A 27,559-nucleotide genomic window follows, 5' to 3' on the forward strand; every position below is an offset into this window, starting at 1 on the left:
AGTGTTTCTGTAATTTGATGTGGCTCATGGAACTTTAGATAAACTTCTCCTTAATGCAACCGCTGTGTCAGATTTAAAAAAACTTTACGGAGAAAGCAATGGTGTAAAATACTTGTATGCTTGAGAATTTTTAATTATGAGATTTTTGTTGTTTTGAATTTGGCGCCCTGCACTTTCACTGGCTGTTGCGGGGGGGAGGTTCCGCTAGCGGAACGGGATTAGCGGAAGATGTTTGACTGGGTTCCATGCTCTAGCTGGGCCATTCAAGGACATTGTCCTGGAGACCTGTCCTGGATACACCTGAGCTCAATTTCGAGCCTCATAGCAAAGGGTCTGAATACTTATGTAAATAAGACATTTCTGTATTTTATTTTTAATACATTTGCAAACATCGCTTTGTCATTATGGGGTATTGTGTGTAGATTGATGACAAAAAAATGTTTTAATACAATATAGAATAAGGCAGCAAAATAACAAAATGTGGAAAAAGTCAAGGAGTCTGAATATTTTCCGAATGCACTGTATGTATTTCCACAAAGTTTGCTGCTTCAGTGTCTTTAGATATTTTTGTCAGATGTTACTATGGCATACTGAAGTATAATTACAAGCATTTCATAAGTGTCAGGCTTTTATTGACAATTACATGAAGTTGATGCAAAGAGTCAATATTTGCAGACCTCTGCGTTCCGCCCTGGCATGCTGTCAATTAACTTCTGGGCCACATCCTGGCTGATGGCAACCCATTCTTGCATAATCAATGCTTGGAGTTTGTCAGAATTTGTGGGGTTTTGTTTGTCCACTCTCCTCTTGAGGATTGACCACAAGTTCTCAATGGGATTACGGTCTGGGGAGTTTCCTGTCCATGGACCCAAAATATCAATGTTTTGTTCCCCGAGCCACTTAGTTATCACTTTTGCCTTATGGCAAGGTGCTCCATCATGCTGGAAAAGGCCTTGTTTATCACAAAACTGTTCCTGGATGGATGTGTTGGTACCATTATTTATACATGGCTGTTTTCTTAGGCAAAATTGTGAGTGAGCCCACTCCCTTGGCTGAGAAGCAACCACACACATGGATAGTCTCAGGATGCTTTACTGTTGGCATGACACAGGACTGATGGTGGCTCTCACCTTGTCTTCTCCAGACAAGCTTTTTTCCGGATGACTTTAACCCAGTCCTCATCAGTCCAATCCCTACCTTTTGCAGAATATCAGTCTGTCCCTGAAGTTTTTCCTGGAAGAAGTGGCTTCTTTGCTGCCCTTCTTGACACCAGGACATTGTCCAAAAGTCTTTGCCTCACTGTGCGTGCAGGTGCACCGATAAATGGTTGATTTAGGTGCAATCTTACTGGCAGCAATATCCTTGCCTGTAAAGCCCTTTTTGTGCAAAGCAATGATGACGGCACGTGTTTCCTTGCAGGTAACCATGATTGACAGAGGAAGAACAATGATTCCAAGCACCATCCTCCTTTTGAAGCTTCCAGTCTGTTATTCGAACTCAATCAGCATGACAGAGTGATATCCAGCCTTGTCCTCGTCAACACTCACACCTGTGTTAACGAGAGAATCACTGACATGATGTCAGCTGGTCCTTTTATGGCAGGGCTGAAATGCAGTGAAAATGTTTTTTGGGGGGGATTCAGTTCATTTGCATGGCAAAGAGGAAATTTGCAATTAATTGCAATTGTTCTAATCATTCTTCATAACATTCTGGAGTATATACAAATTGCCATCATACAAACTGAGGCAGAAGACTTTGTGAAAATTAATATTTGTGTCATTCTCAAAACTTTTGGCCACGACTGTATATATATATTTATAAATATATATATAAATAACAGAGAGAGAGAGAATATGAGCTCACCCATTTTTCTGCATGTTTTAAAAAAATTAATAGATTCATTAAGAGTTAGACAAACTTGGATTTTTTGGTAGGACATATACAAGGTGCTACCCGAAACAACATAATCCAAATCAAAACTCCAAACCTACAACCTGATTTTGGACGGAATTACCTGGAATTCCCTGGAATGCTTCCTACACCCAAGGATTATTATTCCCAAACTATACAGCAAATGCTCTGTCAAACAAATAGAAACCTGAAAACACCATCAAACCTGGAACTGAGTGAGTAATGCTTAGTCTGAAGCAATTTTGGACTTTCAAACGCCAAGAAGAAAATCACATTACAATGAAATATTTTACTTAATAAGGACTGATGGTAAGGTTACCAACCTTGCTCGGACAAAGAGATACAACTTCAATCAGCACTAACGTGTGAAGCGAAAGGTGTCAAAGCCCTTGAGCCCAGCAATGGCAGGAGAGTACCAACCAAATGGAGAGGCCTTAGAAGCTCCCTCCTGCTGTTCAGAGGTAATACAAATACACTACCCTGTGTATGTAAAGAATAATAAGACACGAAAAGAGTACAAAATTAAGCTCCTTATGGAAAATCAAGAGACACTTCTTGATGACTATTATAAAAATGGGAACAAAAGCAACCTTATCTTCCACACAGACCATCCCCTGGCATGGTACTGTGCTATATTAACACACTACCCCTCAGGATACTAGACAACGAGGACTCTGAGTCATCTAATATAAATCTTTGTAAGCCTGGAACAGTATTGGTACAGGACAACCGCAAACAGTTTCAGCTGGACTTTCACGTAATCAAAGAAATAGCTCAGCGGGAGAAGCTCTCCCATGAGAAAGATACCCCTACCCAGAGCGGATCAGACCGGATCTCTTCATTATATAACCCCACAGATGAGCAACCCCAAGTGGAAAGTCAGCCTTCCAGCACAGAATACCACTCCCTCATTGAAATTAAGGATACATTTACCCAGCTGGAGGTAAGGCAGGTGGATCTGGAACAGCAGGTGATTACATTCCAGTCAGCACAGACCCAGACAACAGTCCAGCACAACAACACCCCCTTAACTAGACCTGGAGAGCTGGAGGGGGAGAGAGTCGGAAGTTTACATACACCTTAGCCAAATACATTTAATCTCAGTTTTCATAATTCCTGACATTTAATCCTCGTAAAAACTCCTTGTTTTAGGTCAGTTAGGTTCACCACTGTATTTTAAGAATGTGAAATGTCAGAATAATAGTAGAGAGAATGATGTATTTCAGCTTTTATTTCTTTCATCACATTCCCATTGGGGAATGATGCAAAGCACCCACACAACACGATGCTGCCACCCCAATGCTTCACGGTTGGGATGGTGTTCTTCGGCTTGCAAGCGCCCCCTTTTTCCTCCAAACATAACAATGGTTATTATGGCCAAACAGTTTTATTTTGTTTCATCAGACCAGAGGACACTTCTCCAAAAAGTACGATCTTTGTCCCCATGTGCAGTTGCAAACATTAGTCTGGATTTTTTATGGCGGTTTTGGAGCAGTGACTTCTTCCTTGCTGATGGGCCTTTCAGGTTATGTCGATATAGGACTCATTTTACTGTGGACATAGATACTTTTGTACCTGTTTCCTCCAGCATCTTCACAATGTCATTAGTTGTTGTTCTGGGATTGATTTGCACTTTTCGCACCAAAGTACGTTCATCTCTAGGAGACAGAACGTGTCTCCTTCCTGAGCTGTATGACGGTAGCATGGTCCCATGGTGTTTATACTTGCGTACTATTCTTCGTAGGGATGAACATGGTACCTTCAGATGTTTGAAAGTTGCTCCCAATGATGAAGCAGACTTGTGGAGGTCTACAATAAAAAATCTGGGGTCTTGGCTGATTTCTTTTGATTTTCCCATGATGTCATGCAAAGAGTCGCTGAATTTTAAGGTAGGCCTTGAAATACATCCACAGGTACACCTACAATTGACTCAAATTATGTCATCAGAAGCTTCTAAAGCCATGACTGGAATTTCCCAAGCTGTTTAAAGGCACAGTCAACTTGGTGTATGTCAACTTCTGACCCACTGGAATTGTGATACAGTGAATAATAAGTGAAATAATCTGTCTGTAAACAATTGATGGAAAAATTACTTGTGTCATGCACAAAGTAGATGTCCTAACCGACTTGCCAAAACTATAGTTTGTTAACAAGACATTTGTGGAGTGTTTGAAAAATTAGATTTAATGACTCCAACCTAAGTGTATGTAAATTTCCGACTTCAACTGTATCTGCACTCTGGATTGTAGTTAGACAACATCTACAGTAGAAAGAGGTGAAGCAGGAGAAGAACAGAGCACGAGAAGAGAGGATCAGACTGCTGGAGGAGAGGGTGAGGGGGATGGTGTATGACAGAGAACAAGCCATTAGAGAGGTGGCCACCTCCGCAGAGAAGCCAGCAGAACAGCCCACCTCAGCTCCCAAAAAACGTCTTGACACCAGTCCGCCCCAGACCCTGACCACTTCGACATCACAGCGGGACAGAAAAATGAATGCCAAATTGGCTTTCTACCAAATTATTGTACGACAGACCACACATTCACTCTGCACACCCTAATTGACAAACAAACAAACCAAAGCAAAGGCAAAGTCTTCTCATGCTTTGTTGATTTCAAAAAAGCCTTTTACTCAATTTGGCATGAGGGTTTCAAATCAAATCAAAGTTTATTTGTCATGTGCGCCGAATTCAACAGGTGTAGACCTTACAGTGAAATGCTTACTTACAGGCTCTAACCAGATGGGATGGCGTATTGCTGCAGAATGCTGTGGTAGCCATGCTGGTTAAGTGTGCCTTGAATTCTAAATAAATCAGCGTCACCAGCAAAGCACCCCCACACCATAACACCTCCTCCTCCATGCTTTATGGTGGGAAATACACCTGTGGAGATCCTTCGTTCACCCACACCACGTCTCACAAAGACACAGCGGTTGGAACCAAAAATCTCAAATTTGAACTCCAGACCAAAGGACATATTCCACCGGTCTAATGTCCATTGCTCGTGTTTCTTGGCCCAAGCAAGTCTCTTCTTCATATTGGTGTCCTTTAGTAGTGGTTTCTTTGAAGCAATTCGACCATGAAGACCTGATTCACACAGTCTCCTCTGAAGAGTTGATGTTGAGATGTGTTTGTTACTTGAAGTATTTATTTGGGCTGCAATTTCGGAGGCTGGTAACTCTAATAAACTTATCCTCTGCAGCAGAGGTAACTCTGGGTCTTCCAATCCTGTGGCGGTCCTCGTGAGAGTCAGTTTCATCATAGCACTTTATGGTATTTGTGACTGCACTTGAAGAAACATTCAAAGTTGAAATGTTCCGTATTGACTGACCTTCATGTCATAAAGTAATGATGGACTGTCGTTTCTCTTTTCCTATTTGAGCTGTTCTTGCCATAATATGGACTTGGTCTTTTACCAAAAATAGGTATATCTTCTGTATACCACCCCTACCTTGTCACAACATAACTGATTGGCTCACCGCATTAAGAAGGAAAGAAATTCCACAAACTAACTTAACAAGGCACACCTGTTAATTGAAATTCATTCCAGGTGACTACTTCATGAAGCTGGTGTGCAAAGCTGTCATCAAGGCAAAGGGGGGGTATTTGAAAAATCTCAAATATAAAATATAATTTGATTTGTTTTTTAGTTACTACATAATTCCATATGTGTAATTTCATAGTTGTGATGTCTTCACTATTATTCCACAAGGTAGAAAATAGTACAAATCTAGAAAAACCCTTGAATGAGTAGGTGTTCTAAAACTTTTAACCGGTAGTGGATATCAATGAATTGGCGAGGGCACTAGAACAATCTGCAGCAACTGGCCTAACTTTACTAGAATCTGAAGTCAAATGTCGACTGTTTGCTGATTATCTGGTGCTTCTGTCGCCAACCAAGGTGGGCTTACAGCAGCACCTAGATCTTCTACACAGCTTCAGCCAGACCTGTGCACTGACAGTAGATCTCAGTAAGACCAAAATAATGGTGTTCCAAAAAAGGTCCAGTCGCCAGGACCACAAATACAAATTCCCTTTAGACATCGTTGCTCTAGAGCACAAAAAAAACGATTCATACCTTGACCTAAACATCATCACCACAGGTAACTTCCACAAAGCTGTGAACAATCTGAGAGACAAGGCAAGAAGGGCCTTCGATGCCATCAAAAGGAACATAAAATTCAACATACCAATTAGGATCTGTCTAAAAATTCCTGAATCAGTTACAGAACCCATTGCTCTTTATAGTTGTGAGGTCTGGGGTCTGCTCACCAACCAAGAATTCACAAAATGGCACAGACACCAAATTGAGACTGCATGCAGAATTCTGCAAAAATATCCTCAGTGTACAATGTAAAACACCAAATAATGCATGGAGAGCAGAATTAGGCTGTTACCCGCTAATGATAAATATCCAGAAAAGAGCCGTTACATTCTACAACCACATAAAAGGAAGCTGATGAACCTAGAGAAGAATCCCCTAAACAAGCTGGTCCTGGGGCTCTGTTCACAAACACAAACAGACCCCACAGAGCCCCAGGACAGCAACACAATTAGACGCAAACAAATCATGAGAAAACAAAAAGATAATTACTTGACACATTGGAAAGAATGAACAAAAAATCAGAGCAAACTAGAATGCTATTTGGCCCTAAAACAGAGAGTACACAGTGGCAGAATACCTGACCACTGTGACTGACCCAAACTTGGGGATAGCTTTGACTATGTACATAATCAATAGCTTTGCCTTGCTATTGAGAAAGGCCGCCGTCGGCAGACCTGGCTCTCAAGAGAAGACAGGCTATATGCACACTGCACACAAAATGAAGTGGAAACTGAGCTGCACTTCCTAGCCTCCTGCCCAATGTATGACCATATTAGAGACACATATCCCTCAGATTACACAGATCCACAAAGAATTTGAAAAGAAACCCAATTTTGATAAACTCCCATATCTACTGGATGAAATACCACAGTGTGCCATCACAGCAGCAATATTTGTGACCTGTTGCCACAAGAAAAGGGCAACCAGTGAAGAACAAACACTTTTGTAAATACAACCCATAATTGTGTTTACTTATTTTTCCTTTTGTACTTTAACCAGGTATGCATTAGGGGGCGCTATAAAAATTTTGGGATGAAAAATGTTCCCGTTTTAAACAAGATATCTTGTCACGAAAAGATCCTCGACTATGCATATAATTGACAGCTTTGGAAAGAAAACACTCTGACGTTTCCAAAACTGCAAAGATATTGTCTGTGAGTGCCACAGAACTAATGCTACAGGCGAAACCAAGATGAAATTTCATACAGGAAGTGCGCCAGATTTTGAATGCGCTGTGTTCCAATGTCTCCTTATATGGCTGTGAATGCGCCAGGAATGAGCCTACACTTTCTGTCGTTTCCCCAAGGTGTCTGCAGCATTGTGACATATTTGTAGGCATATCATTGGAAGATTGACCATAAGAGACTACATTTACCAGCTGCCCGCTTGGTGTCCTCCGTCGAAATTATTGCGTAATCTCCAGCTGCGTGCATTTTTCCAATTGGTTCAGAGGAGAAACCAAACTGCCACGAATGATTTATCATCGAATAGATATGTGAAAAACACCTTGAGGATTCTAAACAACGTTTGCCATGTTTCTGTCGATATTATGGAGTTAATTTGGAAAAAAGTTTGGCGTTGTAATGACTCAATTTTCGTTTTTTTTTCTTAGCCAAACGTGATGAACAAAACGGAGCGATTTCTCCTACACAAATAATATTTTTGGAAAAACTGAACATTTGCTATCTAACTGAGAGTCTCCTCATTGAAAACATCCGAAGTTCTTCAAAGGTAAATTATTTTTATTTGAATGCTTTTCTTGTTTTTGTGAAAATGTTGCCTGCTGAATGCTAGGCTTAATGCTATGCTAGCTATCAATACTCTTACACAAATGCTTGTGTAGCTATGGTTGAAAAGGATATTTTGAAAATCTGAGATGACAGTGTTGTTAACAAAAGGCTAAGCTTGTGAGACAATATATTTATTTCATTTCATTTGCGATTTTCATGAATAGAAAAAGTTGCGTTATGCTAATGCATTATAGTTTAAGTATTTTTCTGTCGATTTCTCAGCCAAGCAGGATGAACAAACGTGACGTTTTTCGCCTACAAAAATATTATTTTTGGAAAAAAGGAACATTTGCTATCTAACTGGGAGTCTCCTGAGTGAAAGTCTCTTATTTTTGTGAAAATGTTGCCTGCTGCCAGCACAGCCTAGCATAGCATTATGCCTTGCTAAACTTACACAAATGCTTGTCTAGCGTTGGCTGTAACGCATATTTTGAAAATCTGAGATGACAGTGTTGTTAACAAAAGGCTAAGTAAGCTTGTGTTTTAATATATTTACTTCATTTCATTTGCGATTTTCATGAATAGGAAATGTTGCGTTATGGTAATGCACTTGAGGCTATGATTACGCTCCCGGATACGGGTTTGCTCGTTGCTAGAGGTTAACCATTTGCACATCGTTACAACACTGTATATATATATATATATAATATGACATTTGAAATGTTAATTTCACTTTTTTATATTATCTACTTCACTTGCTTTGGCAATGTTAACATATGATTCCCATGTCAATAAAGCCCCTTGAATTGAGAGAGAGAGAGAGAGAGAGAGAGAGAGAGAGAGAGAGAGAGAGAGAGAGAGAGAGAGAGAGAGAGGTAGGTTTGGGCGGTAGAGAATAGAGATACACCCAGAAACACAACGTGATGGATCACCAGCCAGTGTGTTTACACATTAATAATTCAAATCATTATTTTAATATCAACAACTGGGAGGCTTGGCTGCTCATGCACACACATACATACAGTGCACACGCAGAATAAGGTATATTACCATTCATTGATTCCTGAAGAAGTATTCCAAGGGCACTCACCTTGGGTGGCTATGAAGTGGTTTGATCGCTGGTACCCCTGTGGAAAAAAAGAGAGAAAGGGATAGAGGTAAAAATAAAGAGAGAGAAAGAGAGAGAGTTGAACATCAGAGTAACACAGTGTAAACACCAGTCCCTGGAGTCACTATAAAGAACCACCACCACGCCCCTCCCCCAGTCTCCTCTCTTATTTTTGATCTGGTATTGAATGACACTGAATATGTAGTGAAGCTTGCAATGTATTCATCTTCCACCTAGATATAATAACAAGTGGTTTTCATGGTATAATGTTTTCATATTGTAAAGGTTGGACTGTTGGATTACAGGGAGTTAAAGGAGATTTCTCTACAGCGGCCATAACAGTCTAGAGAGAGGGACCGTCATTTTCTCATTGGGCAGCTTCCTCCTACCAATTCCTTTTTGTTTTGTTCAGGCAACCTTTTGACATGACCTGTTCAGGTATAGAGCAATAATAAAGTACACAAGGTTACTTCAAAAGTGAAATTATAATGCTTTCATTTCAGGCAATTGACACTGACTGGTCTGTCATTGTCTGTTCTCCTGGGAGGTGCATTAATGTGCTATGATCCAGCCTGGACACTCAGATGGGATGGCTAGTCATGGTCTGTGTGTGTCCAGACTAACTCATCACTTTGAGCAAGACAAATTAACCAGCTCTGAGCATGGTGTGTTTGAGAGAGAGAGAGACAAGAATGTAAAGCAAGACAAATCCTCCAGCCCTGGGCATGCTCCCCTCATCACTCTTGGCTATAAGGGCACACACACACACACACACACACACACACACACACACACACACACACACACACACACACACACACACACACACACACACACACACACAATTCCATAAGTGCCATGCCACACAGAGAGGACAGGAGATGGATGACAGTCGCCATGCTAGAGTGCAGTGACCCCATTCCCATCCTTCCCATGATCCTCTCTGCTTCACTGTGTGTGTGTGTGTGTGTGTGTGTGCTTCCTGTCTGTCTGTCACCTAGGCAACCACCACCTTCCGCCTACAGCGAGCAGACAGCATCACATCAAGCAGTGTGAAATTCAAAAATGGAGGAAAAAAAACTCTCATGCTCCCCACCACACTTAAACCATGACAAAACCAATCACATCACAGCGTCGCAACATGATGAGATGGAAAGCAAGTTGCCACAAGATGGAAAGCCAAGAAGAAAGCCAATACAAAGTTGGCAATCTCTCCCTTTACATGTTCTCTTCTTTCACAGCAAGTTGGACCCCCTTCAAACCAATCTAGTTTGACCCAGCTAGATAGCCCACTATGTGGTTGAAGATTAGCCCAAATGCTGTATGACAATCTATGTGTGAGAAACATCCAACAGAATGTGATACAGGGGCATAAAACAGGTTGAAAACAGTCATGTTATGTTCAGGCTCTGGCAGTGCAGTGTTTCCTGTGAAGCCCTTCGCTGTGTCTCATCTGAGCTGAGCAGTGTTGTAAAGTACTTAAGAAAAAATACTTGAAAGTACTACTTAAGTCGTTTTTGGGTGGTATCTGTACTTTACTTTACTATATATATTTTTGACAACTATTACTTTTACTTCACTACATTCCTAAAGAAAAATATGTACTTTTTACATTTTCCCTGACACCCAAAAGTACTCGTTACATTTTGAATGCTAAGCAGGACAGGAAAATTGTCGAATCAAAAGAACATCAATGGTCGTTCCCCACTTTTACTTGAGTCATTTTCTATTAAGGCATCTTTACTTTTACTCAAGTATGACAATTGGGTACTTTTTTCACCCCTGGAGCTGAGTGTGTGTATCTGTCCTGGCTTTGGCCCTGCATGATTTATCTGCATGGGTCTCTACTGCCTTCAGGGCATATCTGAGCTCTAGCCAAAAGTAATTAACTATATAGGGAATAGACTGAGACCTTTGAGGCTCTGGCCAAAAGTAGCGCACTGTATAGGTAATAGGGGGGCATTTAGGATTCACCCTTAGACTGTGCTCCTCCCATTGGTTCCTTTGTGCGATTTCTGATGGGGGACAGGTGTAATATATAATACAAAGCTCTAACGGCTGGTTGTGTCTATTGGGACAGACTTGCCTACAGTAAGACATGCTTTGTGTCATCTCTGCTGTGATGGGGGACAGACAAACCTCATAGAAATCCTTTACTCTAAGTGAGTCTAGTATGGCTGCAGATGAGAGTGAGTGTAGTGGTGTAACAGAGCAGGTTTGGCTAAATTAAACTCTGGGGAGCAGCTGGTGTCTAGGGCTGGGGGGGACTCATAGACAGAGAGATTAGAAAGTGGTGGAGCAATGGAAAGGGGGAAGGAAGTAAGGGGGTACGCAGTGGGCACAGGGTGAGCGGGAAGATAGATGGAAAAGAAAGAGAAGAGCAGCAGTAGTACTTACTTCCCTGTTTATCCGGATCTAAGAGGTCCCAGAGGTTACGAAAAGAAGGAAGGAGAAAGAGAGAAAGATGGAAGGAAGGAAGCAAGGGAAAAAAAGCTAATTAATTGAGATTAAAGAACAGGGGGATGAGAGAGAGAGAGAGAGAGAGAGAGAGAGAGAGAGAGAGAGAGAGAGAGAGAGAGAGAGATTGTTTCATCATGCCTCACACACTGTTGCCATGGCAAAGAGGTAGAAACCAACGTTTTTTTCTTGAACTTCCTGTAGTTGTTGTGGTCATGGAACACTAAGTGAACAAAACATACTATACTTTTACTACGACCCAACCCTCCTCCTCCTATCTAGTCAAACCCAAGCCCCACCATCCATGAAAACAGTTAGGTTAACACCAAATCAGAGTCAGACAATGTGCTGCTTTTCCATTGAACCTTTCTGAAGACTGTCGGAACGGCAGTGGACCCTTAATTCCACCCCTGATCTCTCCATTCACCCCTCCATTCCTCCCTTTCTCCTACTCACATGAATAATTGAGTATGGCGTCTGGGGGTGGGTTAGCCTAGCGGGAAAGCTAGTCAGGGGTCCTGCCACAACATGCAGACAGTGGTGTAGACAGCCCTAACAATGTCACAGGTTTCCTCGCAAGGCCCATATGCTAATGAACCTTTCAGGCAGAGCTAGAGGAGGGTGAACGGAGAATGGAACCAGTGTGCTCACAAAGGGCAAGAGGGGGTGGACGGGCGGGACACTCTCCATGAGCTGCAACACAAACATATTGTCCTTCCCTTCCACCTCAACCTGCTGAGGCAGTGCTCATTTGACCTTTTAATTTCTGTAAATTTTAGCTTTTCTATTCTGTCCATTTGACTTATTCTTATATTCTCCTTTTCTTTGAGCGAAGGGAGACGAATGCAGTCGAACCCCGTACGCTCTTTCATTGGGCACGTCACTGAACGGACTGTGTTCAACAAAGATAAATAATTGCTAAAAGAGGTTTTTGTGAATGTCACCTTTACGTAACCTGTACTGCGTGTGTATTAAGCAATGCCTCCACATATGCACACACACACACACTCACACACTCACTGCTTGGCCCTAGCTCAAGCACACAAAGTGTATATCCCTCCAACACTAGCTACAGTACTAGCTGTTCAGCTTTGACACAGAGCCGGGAGAGAACGTGTCTGGGATGAGGTATGAACTGGTACTGGGCTTGGCCAAGCCTTCCTGGATGAGACTCACTGGAGCTGAACAGTTGAGATCACAACTAACTGAATGCCAGATGAACAGGATCAGGCATTTGATATCATCAGACAGACGGAGCGAGTCACCGCTCGGAGTCGACTTAGGAGAGCTTTTGGACGAGTCGTCAGCCGTCACAGAGGACACAGAGACTCCTAGCTTATAGGATATTAAAGGATCTTATAGGATCTTAAAGGATCTGTGGTGTTGCTGAGACGATGTCTATCTCAAATCTATTCCAGTACCCCCAGGGATACAGGGACAAAGCCAGGTTGAGGGGACAATCCTCTTTAAGTGGATATCCTCACTGTCACAGTGTACTGGCCAGCCAACTGAGGCCAAGCCCAGAGAGGGTTGTTGGGACAGACTACCTGTACACACGCAGTACAGTGGGAGTCTCTGACTGTCACATCCTCACACACTTCGGACGGGTGTCCCTGTAGACTGGAACATTAGGCTAGACATCCTTAGACCACAGGAGGTTGGTGACACCTTAATTGAGGAGGATGGAATCATGGTAGTGACTGAAGAGGAATCAGTGGCATGGTATCAAATACATCAAACACATGGATTCTATGTGTTTGATACCATTCCATTTGCTCGGTTCCAGCCATTATTATGAGCCGTTTGTGGCCAGCTACTGGGAGACCCTACATTACACAAGAGTCTCTCCTTCCTGTGGCCAGTCTACAGACAGCTGCTGGGAGAGATTATATTACCCATGAGTCTATCGTCCTCCAGCACTTCTCTAGCACTGGGCCAGACACACAGCTTAAAGGAACACAACAATACAAAGATCAAATTAGAATATCAGGAAGTCTTTCATGTGAGGCGAGAGACTAATCTCTGCAGCAGTTGTTGTCACACAGCTATCACATTGCAATAGAGTAAAGCCAACTCCCGTGCGCATGCTCAGAAGCTGTGTGGATGCTCAGAAGTGCAGCCTCTTACATCGTAAGTCACACTGCAATATCTTTGGTTCCCACAGCTGATCATATGGCTGAGTCTCAGTTTAAGGAGCAACTGTGGACAGAGACAGTAAAGAGTGAGGAGGAAGAGCGGGGTGAGAGAGAGAGAGCGAGAGAGAGCGAGAGCGAGAGAGAGAGAGAGAGAGAGCGTGTAACTTACGTCTATGTAGTTGGCATTGCCATAGTCAGAGTTGGGGTCTGCTAGGAGAGAGTGTAGCTTGACTCGATGACGATCATCTACAGGGGAGGTAGATCATCAACAAGACAGATCATCAACAAGAGAGATCATCAACAAGAGAGATCATCAACAGGAGAGAGATCATCAACAGGGGAGAGATCATCAACAAGAGAGATCATCAACAAGAGAGATCATCAACCGGGGAGAGATTATCAACAAGAGAGATCAACAAGAGAGATCATCTACAGGGGAAAGATCATCAACAGGGGAGAGATCATCAACAAGAGAAATCATCTACAGGAGAGAGATCATCAACCGGGGAGAGATTATCAACAAGAGAAATCATCTACAGGGGAGATATCATCAACAAGAGAGATTATCAACAGGGGAGAGATCATCAACAAGAGAGATCATCTACAGGGGAGAGATCATCTACAGGGGAAAGATCATCTACAGGGGAGAGATCATCTACAGGGGAGAGATCATCTACAGGGGAGAGATCATCTACAGGGGAAAGATCATCAACAGGGGAGAGATCATCAACAGGGGAGAGATCATCTACAGGGGAGCGATCATCTACAGGGGAGAGATCATCTACAGGGGAGCGATCATCTACAGGGGAGAGATCATCAACAAGAGAGATCATCAACAGGGGAGAGATCATCAACAAGAGAGATCAACAAGAGAGATCATCTACAGGGGAAAGATCATCAACAGGGGAGAGATCATCAACAGGGGAGAGATCATCTACAGGAGAGAGATCATCTACAGGGGAGCGATCATCTACAGGGGAGAGATCATCTACAGGGGAGAGATAATCTACAGGGGAGAGATCATCTACAGGGGAGCGATCATCTACAGGGAGCGATCATCTACAGGGGAGAGATCATCAACAGGGGAGAGATCATCTACAGGGGAAAGATAATCTACAGGGGAGAGATCATCAACAGGGGAGAGATCATCTACAGGGGAAAGATAATCTACAGGGGAGAGATCATCAACAAGAGAGAGGGACTTTTATGTCAGCTTTATTTAACCAGGAGGTATTTTCAGATGTATATTCTCTTTTAAAGGGACACTAACAAAGATGTTAAACAAAACAAAGATTTTGAAATAGTGGTTGTCAATAGCAATTGACTTGAGGACATGTTATAATTGGAACACTAATTTGAAACAAAGTTAAGTTACAGTAGCTTTCCTGCAAATGTTCTCCCACATATGGCATACTACTCCATTCCAGAGCGAGGGTCTGAACAGAACTTACGCCCCAGCAAACTGTCAGGTCTCCCTTTAGTCTTGTCCTTCTTCTTGGTGACATCCCATCCATCAAAGAAGCTCTGAGAAGAGAAGGAACAAGTGGTCACAAAGACAGTGAGATATGGTTAGCATACAGGCGAAATTCTGCCATCGGCAGATTTAAACAGCACACTGAAATACTTCGCTTGGTTACCGGAGTGTCAGATATCATTAGGACACAAGGAATATACTGTAGGTGTCAGATTCAAATATCCTTTCAGTTTTATTACCAAATCCCCACTTAGTTTTACCACTCAGCTTAGTTTTACCACCCAACTTAGACTGTTATCCTGAGGTTCCCTGAGTAACTTGGCCATCATATTCACTGCTCGTATTTCTGTCATGACGCAATTATGAGAGAATGGTGAGGAGAAGAAGAGGCTAAGAGAGATGGATCTGGCCTTGAGGGGGAGAGGAGAGGGGGAAGAGGGGAGAGGACATGAGGAGAGGAGGGAGAGGGGAGAGGACATGAGGAGAGGAGGGAGAGGAAAGGAGAGCGGAGGCAAGGAAGAGGAGAGGAGGAGAAGGAGAGGCCGGGAAGAAAGAGGAGGGCATTCAAGAGTTAAGAGGAGGAAAGGAGGAGAGGATGAGGAGAGGAAGAGGAGGTAGATAGGCGAGCTTGAGTCTCTCTCATTACCTATGCGTCGAGAGTGGTTCTGCCTAAAAAACCAAGTGCTTTATAATATCTTGGTGTTAAAGTGCTACCTTTGTGACAGATGTTTTTGGCACCCTTTCACAATCTGGCTGCACAGCGCGACAGGAGCTATTGAATCTAAATCAACGTTATGAGAAAGAGAGAGAGAGAGTAGAGAAAGAAAGAATTACTGAGTGAGTGTGACAGATGTGTTTGCGAAGAAACACAGTGGCGGTGGCGGCGGTAGCGTCCAAGTCACGTCACGTTCATGGCGTAAGTCAAACTTATATCCTGGCTGCTTTGCCGGGCACATCCAGGCGCTCCAACCCCAGCTTACTAAATCCCTCATCAGCGCCGGCCCAATCCCAGCATGGGATCAGCGTGGGGCGGCCGGTCCACCTACAGCCCAGGGACAGTGGCAGCATGCTGATCAGAGGATTACACCTGCGCCTCACTCCTACACAGGTAATACTATATCTAATCCTGCTTAGAGAAGACATGATACCTCCCTCTCTCCTTCTCTCTCTCCTTCTCCCACCAACACACTTTAGAGCAGAGCCTGACTAACACTGAACCGATCCATAGACAGACTTTCTTTAACACGCCACTATCATGCATTAGGGTCTCAGCTGCTGATCGTCAGAATGGAATTCTCTTTTTTTCTAGCAATGTTCTTTATCTCCCCTGAAGCCACGCATGACTCCAACACCATCATTAAGCTGGCTGACAACACGACAGAGGTAGGTCTGATCACCGGCGACGATGAGACAGCCTACAGGGAGGACAGTGACGGGACAACGACCTGTACTTCATCAGTAAGACCAAGGAGCTGATCGTGGACTACAGCAAATGGGGTGGCGAGCACGCCCCCATCCACGTTGACAGGACTGCAGTGGAGCGGGTCGTTGACCAGGGTCCAAATCACTATGGACTTAACATTTTCAACACAGCGCGACAGCGCCTCTTCCACCTGAGGAGGTTGAAAAGGTTTGTCATGGGCACTCAAAGCCTCAAAAAGTTGTACAGATGAACCATTGAGAGCAACTTGACTGGCTGCATCACTGCTTGGTATGGCAACAGCATCGCCCTCGATCGCATGGTGCTACAGAGGGTGGTGCGGACAACCCAGTAGATCACTGGGGCCGAGCTCCCTGTCATACAGGACCGCTATATCAGGTGGTGTGGAAAGAAGGCCAGGAGAATCGTTAAAGACTCCAGCCACCCAAAGCCATAGACTCTCTGCTTCCGCTCGGCAGCGGTACCAGTGCATCAAGTCTGGTACCAAAACGGTGTCCCGAAATGTTTCCATCCCCAAGCCACAAGACAACTTTTTGCACTGCCTCTATGCACACTCACGCACACTGACACTCCAACACACACATAACATGCACACACATTTATATGGACTCTACACACACGCACACACACCCACATACAATCTTTTTTCATGATGCTGCTACTCTGTATATCATAAATCCTCATGCCTAGTCACCTTAGCCCAATATGGTATTGGAACTGACCCTGTGTATAGCTTCTTACTTTCTATTGTTATTATTTCTATTTCTTGTGTGTTTTTGTTCTACCTTATATTTAATAGTACTACACTGATATTGATTACTGCACTGTTGGGCTTAGAGCTCTGGTTTGTAATGACATCCTTTCAACCAGTTTTGCCTGCTGGGTTGAAGCCCTGAAGACAGTCAAGAGGATTGGATCTAACCTGACAGTCTAACCAGTTGGTTGTAATCTGGTTATGGCTATCTGACATCAGCCTCGTTCTATCTGAGACAGTCCAGAAATCCTGTAGCGCCGGTCCAGAAACCCTGTAGTGCCATTTAAAAACTCCCACAGTCCTTTGCAGCATGCATGATCAATGGCCGCCTCGGCAGCCCAGTGGGAAATAAGGGTTATGAAGTCCTACAGCCAGTATCACACTGATACGCACATCACACGCACGTATGTGCACACACACAAACACACACACACACCCCAGTCTCACACTGATCTCTCCTTCATCTCCTTTATTTCTCCAGGCGACAGACTAGGGAGCGATGGAAGGAGCGAGACAGAGGAGCAGAAAAGCGATGGAGGAGTGAAAAAGCGACCACTGTATTGATTTTAGGAGGGGGAATTTGTTGGGCCCTTGGGGGGTGGGATTAATGAATCGAAAAGCGCATCTAGAATCCTGGAGGTTTGGATTCGGGTACAAATACAAGCTAAATGCTACTGGGCGAATAGAGGGACTTTGTAGTAAATCACAAATAGAATGAAAAAAAGTTACTTGAAAGCCATTTAATTAATATACTCTTGGTAGAAACAGAAAAAGATCTGAAAGAGAGATGAGCAGAATGAAATAGCTTTACATTGAGAGATGGTATCAAACAGCTACTGGAGGTTTACATTGACTGTTGCTTATTAAAATAAGCCTCCAGCAGCAGCCTACTGAACACATAAGCCATTGGACTCAGAGATGAGAAACTGTATTAAAATGCCTTCTGCCTCCAAAATTGCATCATTAAATCCCAAAGGATTCTACGCCCACATTCTCTCTCTCTCTCTCTCTCTCTCTCTCTCTCTCTCTCTCTCTCTCTCTCTCTCTCTCCAACTCTCTCCATCCCTCTCTCTCTCTCTCTCTCTCTCTCTCTCTCTCTCTCTCTCTCTCTCCATCCCTCTCTCTCTCTCTCTCTCTCTCTCTCTCCCTCTCTCCATCCCCTCTCTCTCCATCTCTCTCTCTCTCTCTCCATCCCTCTCTCTCTCCCTCTCTCCATCCCCTCTCTCTCTCTCTCTCTCTCTCCAACCCTCTCCATCCCTCTCCATCCCTCTCCATCCCTCTCCATCCCTCTCTCTCTCTCTCTCTCTCTCTCTCTCACCTCATACTCCTGTTTGAAGCCGTATCCCTCCCCAGTCTTCATCTGGTTGATGTGTTGGAGGAGGTCTGCCACCCTGACCGCGGGGTGAAGCTGACCCGTGTGGTACGGAGAGCTCTTCCTACGACAGTGGCGTCGAGGGGAACCACCCAACAGGCTGCTGGACTCGTTCACTGAACTCCTCTGTTCGTCTAGAGGAGACATACACATGCATGAGCATGGCACGCAAGCACATACACACGCACACAGATGGATGCACAACCACAGACACAAAGATGGACACAAACATACACGTTAACCATTACACAACATTACATATGTTATATAAGTTACTGGCTACATGTTATTTTATTAAAGCGCATGGCTCAGTGAGGGTCTGAAGGTCAACCTCCACCTGCTCAACACAACATCAACTGACGGATCAAGGAAGAGCCGGTATCACAATGAAGACATGTTGTATGTACATGTTGACGGGCACGGTGGAATATTTTTATTGAAAGAGGTCGTTTGAGAAAAGAGAGGGAGAGAGAGGGAGAAACAGAGAGAGAAGGAAAATAGTGTATATGAATAAAAGCAATCTGAAGGACTGAGAGAATGAGATGGATCAGAGAAACTCTAAGATGGCGCCGAAGAGGATGGCCGACGTTGTACACGCATCCTCCTTTGTTCGTCTTTTTGCCTTGTTTGTAACTTTTTTTTTTAAACTTATTTTGTACATAATGTTGCTGCTACCATCTCTTATGACCGAACTGAAAGAAGCTTTTTCCTTTAGTGAGTCCTAGGAGAAGGATATACTGCTTTCCCGAAAACAGGCCCAAATCCCTGACATTTGCATGAAGAAAAGCAGGTCGGGCTGCTTTCTAAGAATCCGTAGGCTTGCGAGTAAACTCCCACTGCCATCCATTCTATTGGCTAATGTGCAATTATTGGAAAATAAAATTGATGACATACGGTTAAGATTATCCTACCAACGGGACATTAAAAACTGTAATATCTTATGTTTCACCGAGTCATGGCTGAACGACGAAGCACAAAATATAGAGCTGGTGGGATTTTCCATTCACCACCAGAACAGAGAAGCTACGTCTGGTAAGAGGAGGGGTGGGGTGTGTGTCTATTTGACAATAACAGCTGGTGCGCAATGTCTAGGTATTGCTTGCCTGAGGTAGAGTAACTTATGATAAGCTGTAGACTACACTATCTACCAAGAGAGGTGTCATCTATATTATTCGTAGCCGTCTATTTACCACCACAGACCAATGCTGGCTCTAAGACCACACTCAACCAACTCTATAAGGCCAAAAGGAAACAAGAAAATACTCATCCAGAAACCGAGCTCCTAGTGGCCGGGAACTTTATTGCAGGCAAACAAATCAGTTTTCCAAAATGTTTACCAGCCATGTCACGGGTGCAACCAGAGGGAAAAGAACTCTAGACCACCTTTACTCCACACACAGAGATGTATACAAAGCTCTCCCCCGACCTCCATTTGGAAAATCTGACCATAAATCTTCCCTCCTGATTCCTTCTTACAAGCTAAAACTAAAGCAGGCAGTACAAGTGACTCGCTCAATATGGACGTGGTCAGACAACGTGGATGCTGTGCTACAGAACTGTTTTGCTAGCAAAGAATGGAATATGTTCCGGGAATCATGCAATGGCATTGAGGAATATACCACCTCAGTCATTGGCTTCATCAATAAGTGCATTGACGACGTCGTCCTAACTGTGAACGTACGTACATATCCCAACCAGAAGCTATGGATTACAGGCAACATCCGCATTGAGCTAAAGGCTAAAGCTGCCACTTTCAAGGAGAGTGACACTAATCCGGACGCTTATAAGAAATTGCGCAATGCACTCAGACGAACAATCAAACAAGCAAAGTGTCAACACAGGATTAAGATTGAATCCTATTACATCGGCTCTGACGCTGGGCGGATGTGGTAGGGCTTGAAAACTATTATGGACTACAAAGGAAACCCAGACGCGAGATGCCCAGTGACGCGAGCCTACCAGACGAGCTAAATGCCTTATGCTCACTTCAAGGCAAGCAACACTGAAGCATACATGAAAGCACCAGCAGTTCTGAATGACTGCGTGATAACGCTCTCGGTAGCCGATGTGAGCAAGACTTTTAAACAGATCAACATTCACAAAGCCGCGGGGCCAGATGGATTACCAGGACGTGTACTCAAAGCATGCGTGGACCAACTGGCATGTGTCTTCACTGACATTATTAACCTCTCCCTGACCGAGTCCGTAATACCTACATGTTTCAAGAAAACCACCATAGTCCTTGTGCCCAAGGAAGCAAAGGTAACTTGCCTAACTGATTACCGCCCCAACAGATTACCGCCCCAACAGATCCACAGATGACGCAATCTCACTCCACACTGCCCTTTCCCACCTGGACAAAAGGAATACCTGTGTGAGAATGCTGTTCATTGACTACAGCTCAGCGTTCAACAACATAGTGCCCACGCAGCTCATCGCTAAGCTAAGAACCCTGGGACTAAACACCTCCCTCTGCAACTGGATCCTGGACTTCCTGACGGGCCACCCCCAGGTGGTAAGGGTAAGCAACAACACGTCTGCCACACTGATACTCAACACTGGGGCCCCTCAGGGGTGTGTACTTAGTCCCATCCTGTACTCCCTGTTCACCATCATTAAGTTTGCTGATGACACAACAGTGGTAGGCCTGATCACCGACAACGATGAGACAATCTATAGGGAGGAGGTCAGTGAATTGGCAGTGTAGTACCAGGACAACAACCTCTCCCTCAATGTGAGCAAGACAAAGGAGCCGATCGTGGACTACAGGAAAAGGCGGGCCGAACAGGCCCCCATTAACATGACGGGGCTGTAGTGGAGCGTGTTGAGAGTTTCAAGTTCCTTGGTGTCCACATCATCAACGAACTATCGTGTTCCAAATACAGCAAGACAGTCGTGAAGAGGGCACAGCAAAACCTTTTCCCCCTCAGGAAACTGAAAAGATTTGGCATGGGTCCCCAGATCCTCAAAAAGTTCTACAGCTGCATCACCGCCTGATATGGCAACTGCTCGGCATCTGACCGTAATGCACTACAGAGGGTAGTGCGTATGGCCCAGTACATCACCGGGGCCAAGCTTCCTGCCATCCAGGACCTATAAAATAGGCGGTGTTAGAGGAAAGCCCATAACATTTTCAGAGACTCCAGCAACCCCAGTCATAGACTGTTTTCTCTGCTACCGCACATCAAGCGGTACCGGTGCGCCAAGGAACAAAAGCCTCCCTAACAGCTTCTCAGTTTTGCACACTGCTACCACTCACTGTTTACTATCTATGTCACTTTACCCCTACGTACCTGTACAAATTACCTCATCTAACCTGTACCCCCTTTATATAGCCTCGTTATTCTTATTTTATTGTGTTACTTTTTATTCTTTTTACTTAAGTTTATTTGGTTAATATTAACTCTTCTTGGACTGCACTGTTTGTTAAGGGCTTGTAAGTAAGCATTTCACAGTAAGGCCCACACTTGTTGTATTCGGTGCATGTGACAAATAAAGTTTGATTTGATTTGCGAAGAAAACAGAAAACCTGAGAAACTGAAGATGGTACTTCTCTTAGCAGTGTGTGTATACGGGACAGACTGTTGCCTAGAGAGTGTACTTGATGTAGTTGACAGTGTGTATACTACAGTAGGTGGCACAGAGTCTACAGACTAGTGTACTTGTTGTAGTTGACAGTGTGTGTAGAGAGGGAAAAGATTGTAGCCTACAGAGTGTACTTGTAGCAGGGTGTAGTTGAGTGTTCTAGAGCATCTGCCTCTGCACAGGATCATTGGATTGTGCTCTCCTTCAGCCTCTCTCGCCCTCTCTCGGAGGTACAGGGTTAGCGTACAGACTAATGCCATCTTTTCTGTACTCTCTGTCTCTCTTAGGGCTCAGGGTGTTCTTGGTTCTTACTCCGTGTGTTGCAGGTGTGGGCGTCCATGAAGGAGTTAGCAGTGCGCCCATCCTGCTGCAGGGTGCTCTGCTCTGTCATGCTGCAGTCCAGAGAACCTAGCTTCCTGGTCTTCTCCTGACGGTACGACATGGCTGCCTTGTTCAGCGCTACCTTCTTCCTGCTGCACAGAGCAAAGAGAGGAGAGGAGAGGAGAGGAGAGGAGAGGAGAGGAGAGGAGAGGAGAGGAGAGGAGAGGAGAGGAGAGGAGAGGAGAGGAGAGGAGAGGAGAGGAGAGGAGAGGGTATAAAAAGGAGAGAAGAATAAGAGAGAGATCAAAATAAGGAAATAGCAAAGAGGGGAAATGAGTGGAAAGAGGGGGATTGAGGTCAAGGAGTTGAGAAATTGGAAGAAAGGGGAAAAATAAGAGATTAAATCGAGGCGAGGGAGATAAAGGAATATTTGATGATAGTAGCAGGCCCAGAGAGAGAGAGAGAGAGAGAGAGAGAGAGAGAGAGAGAGAGAGAGTAGACTGGAGAGGTATATAGAGGATGAGGTGGAGGAGATGCTTATCTCCTATAAGTGTCATCTTCCAGGACTACAGAGGGCAAGCAGGTGAAGATTGCACCATAAGGAAAATATGGAGGGAGAGACTAGGGTGGAGTCCTCACTTACGAGTAGTAAGAGTACGAATAGAAGTCCCTTCTGATTAGCATGGAGAAAGGAGGAGAAGAAAGAGGAGGAGAGAGAGAGAAAGAGAAAGAAAGAGGAGGAGAGAGAGAGAGAGAGAGAGAGAGAGAGAGAGAGAGAGAGAAATAGGAGGAGAGAGAGAGAGAAAGAGGAGGAGAGAGAGAGAGAGAGAAAGAGGAGGAGAGAGAGAGAGAGAGAGAAAGAGGAGGAGAGGGAGAGAGAGAGAGAGAGAGAGAGAGAGAGAGAGAGAGAGAAGAGGAGGAGAGAGAGAGAGAGAGAGAGAGAGAGAGAGAGAGGAAGGGTGGGAGGGAGTATAAATAATAGAGAAGAATAAGAGAGAGCTCAAAATAAGGAAATAGCAAAGAGGGGAAATGAGTGGAAAGAGGGAGGTTGAGGTCAAGGAGTTCAGAAATGGGAAGAAATGGGAAAAATAAGAGATTAAATCGAGGCGAGGGAGATAAAGGAATATTTGATGATAGTAGCAGGCCCAGAGAGAGAGAGAGAGAGAGAGAGAGAGAGAGAGAGAATAGACTGGAGAGGTATATAGAGGATGAGGTGGAGGAGATGCTTATCTCCTATAAGTGTCATCTTCCAGGACTACAGAGGGCAAGCAGGTGAAGATTGCACCATAAGGAAAATATGGAGGGAGAGACTAGGGTGGAGTCATCACTTACGAGTAGTAAGAGTAAGAATAGAAGTCCCTTCTGATTAGCATGGAGAAAGGAGGAGAAGAAAGAGGAGGAGAGAGAGAGAGAAAGAGGAGAGAGAGAGAGAGAGAGAGAGAGAGAGGAGGAGAGAGAGAGGAGGAGAGAGATAGAGAGAAAGAGGGGAGAGAGAGAGAGAGAGAGAGAGAGAGAGAGAGAGAGAGATAGAGTGAAGAGAAAGAAAACAAAGAGACGTGAGAGGTGGGGCCATGGTAGTGAGGTGGCCTCCAGCAAGGCAAAATAAAAAATGTAAAATGTACAGGTAAATAATGAAAACACTAGTAAATGAAGGATAAAAAGTATATTGGAAGCAGGTGCTTCCACACAGGTGTGGTTCCTGAGTTAATTAATTAACATCCCATCATGCTTAGGATCATGTATAAAAATGCTGGGCAGGCCATTGTTTTGGCTACAATGGCTATTCCCTGATTGGATGACAATGCCCCCATCCACAGGGCACGAGTGGTCACTGAATGGTTTGATCATGAAAACAATGTAAACCATATGTCATGACCATCTCTGTCACCAGCTCTCAACCCAATTCAACACTGGTCAGAGATTCTGGAGCGGCGCCTGAGACAGAATTTTCCAACCCCATCAACAAAACGAATGATGGAATTTCTCGTGGAAGAATGGTGCCGCAGCCCTCCAAAAGAGTTCCAGACACGTGTAGAATCAATGCCAAGGCACATTGAAGCTGTTCTGGCTTGTGGCGGCCCAACGCCCTAATAAGACACTTTATGTTGGCAGTTACTTGTATGTTTATGGAGGCAGGGCAAGCGACCATGTAGCAGATAAAATATAGCACAACTGTGACATTGACTGGGTTCCGAGCTAAATAGATTGCTTATCACTTAACTGAATAATATGCCAGGGAGCACAGGTACACATACAGCTGTCAACCAAGGTACAGTTAGCTCAACGGTCTACTGGGGGTTTCTGTCTCTATCACGCTTCTCCCTGTGACGTCCAACCCTACCCCTCTCCCTTCATCATGAGAAAACCTGAGGTGGTAATTCTATCTGAAAGGCAACAACAACCTTCCTCTCCAATTAATGGCTCAGCCACAGGCACCGTGTTCACAGAGCACTGCACACCAACCCAGATGCTGCTATTATATCTGCTTTGACTTGAAAGGGCAATGGCTTGAAAGGGCCCTTGATGAAATATTACAGACTGAGCGTTATTCTCCCAATATAACGTCAGAGGAGAAGAGGTAAGGAGGAGAGAAGAGGAGTAAAGGAGGAAAAGAGAGGGAAGGAGGAGAGAAGAGGAGTAAAGGAGGAGAAGAGTGGGAAGGAGGAGAGTACACTACTGCCAAGCAGTATGTCCTGGTGATGCTGGAGTGAAAATTATAGTTTAATTCCTAGGTGTTTGTGCAGCCAATAGACAACAGACCTTGAAATTAAAAAATGAGTTCTACGCAAAAGCTTGGCAACTATAACTGCACAGCATCTCACAAATAATACCTAGCCATGTGTGTACTTCTGGAAGTAATATACTCTCCATTACCTACCTAACTCCCTATTGAATTGAGTTGGAGTAAGCCTGCCAAGATGTGATGGAGAAATACCTTCCCTAATAGGACATAGTTAGTCACATGGCAGTTTCGGACAGGCAGCTAAGAGACAAAGATAGGCCCCTTTCTGGATCACCTCTATGATCACAATCACAATCACCTTTACACACTCACAACCCACTCACCCCTTCTTGATGATGATGACGATGGCCCCCAGCAGCAGAATGAGGACCACCAGTCCACCAGCACAGGCCCCCAGGATCAGACCCATGTCCTCTGCATGTTGGGACACCTCCAAGGCCCTCTTATGGTCCTTACAGGCAGCTACAGGGTAAAGAGAAGACTGTTAGCCCGTTGAACTAAAGCCTAAGATTCATCCATGACCCTCTTATGGTCTTTAGGGGGCAGCTACAGGGGAGAGATACAAGGGGGAGAGACAAGTTAGAGTGATAGTCTTCTGTATGTTATAAGACTGTAGTAGCTTGCTGAGCAAAGGCCTAGGCATTAGCTCTGAAGAACTCATGGTTCGGGCGATGATACTCCAACAAAAGGGCCAACCTAGTTAGATTCCTCTCCCTAGTCCCTACACTAGACCACACAGAAGCCTAAGCATCCTGTAGAAAAGGCACACAACCACAAAGGCAACCAATTATACCGATGACAATCAGCGATCAAAATATCAGGAGTTAGAGTAGGAAGGCTATAGTCTCGTTCAATTTTTTTCTGTTAATCCCAAAGGAGGCCCAGGGGTATTGTGGTAGTCTGAGAGACGGGAAGGCACGGTGAGCCAGGTTATCAGAGTAAAATCAGGTTATTATCCCTCTCACACTGGGTATTATATCCACCTGGATGAATACACTGTCAGAGGGGAGGGAGGGACAGAGGGGAGAGGGAGAGTTGGGGGGGGCATGGAGAGAAAGGAGGGAGATATGGAGAGAGAAGAAGAGAGTATGGTAGAGTAAAATAAGCTCTGGCTTTGTCCCTGACTATGTTTCATGATAGGTAACAGGCTTGGATAAGGAGGAAGCTTTTAAGCCGCTAACTAACCAGGACAGACTTTGCCTACATGTGTTAAGAAAACACACCAGTCACATCAGCTAACAGCTAGCTGGAAGTTCATTCAGTCAGCCATTTTCTATGGAACTAACATCACAGTCTCACCGTGTTCGCTGTGCTTCTACATTTCCATCAGAGCTATAACAACAGCTTGAAATCTCTCCCATGATGAATTTGGAGCTCCCATGGTGTCGCTTTCCAGAAGTGTTTATTGCCGACTAGAAACAGAATTGGTTGAGAATTAAGATCCTGAACCCCTGCGAGCATACGCTTAATTAAAAGGCTTCTCTCCGATGGGTAAACAAAAAGGAGGGTCTATCACTGGAGGCACGAAGCTAAAACCAATTATCTACCTCTTTTCACCATCACCCCTTCTTCTAACGCTTCAGCTGGATGTGGTCCTCTCTCTTTCAGCTCACTTACTATTTAAAAAAATCTCTCTCTCTATCTCGCTCTACCAGTTAGCTGCAGCACAACCAATTTGAACAGGATCCACGTATTCTTTTCTCCCTCCCAGTAAGGCATGCTATTTTGTCTGCAAGGGGGGTAATTTTGCCTGAGCCCTAAAAGCCTGTTCAGGAAACAGAGTGTGTCCTGCAGAAATGTTGATTGCAGATGATTCTAGCTCTACTGGCTAGCTGGCTCTCTCTCTAGCCTCCAAGTCCACTTTACTAATGTGTGTGTGGTGTGTGTGTGTGTGTGTGTGTGTGTGTGTGTGTGTGTGTGTGTGTGTGTGTGTGTGTGTGTGTGTGTGTGTGTGTGTGTGTGTGTGTGTGTGTGCGTGCACAGATGAGTCACTCTGTCCTTACCGACGCCTGCTGTAAGAAGCACGTTGCCATGGACAAGTTTAGACCACTAAAACTTTCTGCTGTTGTGAGGCAGGGAGAGAGGGATGGGGGAGGTGGAGAGAGAGAGAGAGAGGTGGAGAGAGAGAGAGAGGAAAAAAGGAGAGTGAATGTTTATATGAGAGAATGTGTGTGAGAGAAAGATTAGGATGGAGGATGTAGAGAAAGGGAGAGGACACACATTTCATCTTCATCTGCCAGCGTAAGCGTGTCATTAACCAGATATTGTGCTGGTGTGTGTGTGTGGGCCCGGAACACCTGAGGTGTGACACTAGTCGTCTAAGCGGTAGCCGCCTGTCTCTGTCCCTGTCTGTCTCTCTGCTTCACGCATGACAGGAGCCCCAGCCTTTCATTACGCAGTCACAGAATGAGAGAGAGAGCAAGAGAGA

General features: G+C 44.4%; 1 protein-coding gene across 1 annotated transcript in view; it reads right to left on the minus strand.

Annotated features, from left to right (window-relative positions):
* The window catches only part of LOC115128545 (receptor-type tyrosine-protein phosphatase U-like), a 285,266-nt gene that overhangs the window by 17,544 nt on the left and 240,163 nt on the right, over window positions 1-27,559 (minus strand). Inside the window, exons 15-20 of the mRNA XM_065017796.1 lie at window positions 25,455-25,593; window positions 22,380-22,540; window positions 18,429-18,616; window positions 14,893-14,965; window positions 13,611-13,687; window positions 8,832-8,868 (exon numbers count right to left, since the gene is read on the minus strand). Coding sequence (XP_064873868.1) covers window positions 8,832-8,868; window positions 13,611-13,687; window positions 14,893-14,965; window positions 18,429-18,616; window positions 22,380-22,540; window positions 25,455-25,593 — 675 coding nt within the window. The remainder of the gene's footprint in view (window positions 1-8,831; window positions 8,869-13,610; window positions 13,688-14,892; window positions 14,966-18,428; window positions 18,617-22,379; window positions 22,541-25,454; window positions 25,594-27,559) is intronic.

This window comes from Oncorhynchus nerka, linkage group LG4 (genome assembly GCF_034236695.1).
Source record: "Oncorhynchus nerka isolate Pitt River linkage group LG4, Oner_Uvic_2.0, whole genome shotgun sequence".
Taxonomy (NCBI): domain Eukaryota; kingdom Metazoa; phylum Chordata; class Actinopteri; order Salmoniformes; family Salmonidae; genus Oncorhynchus; species Oncorhynchus nerka.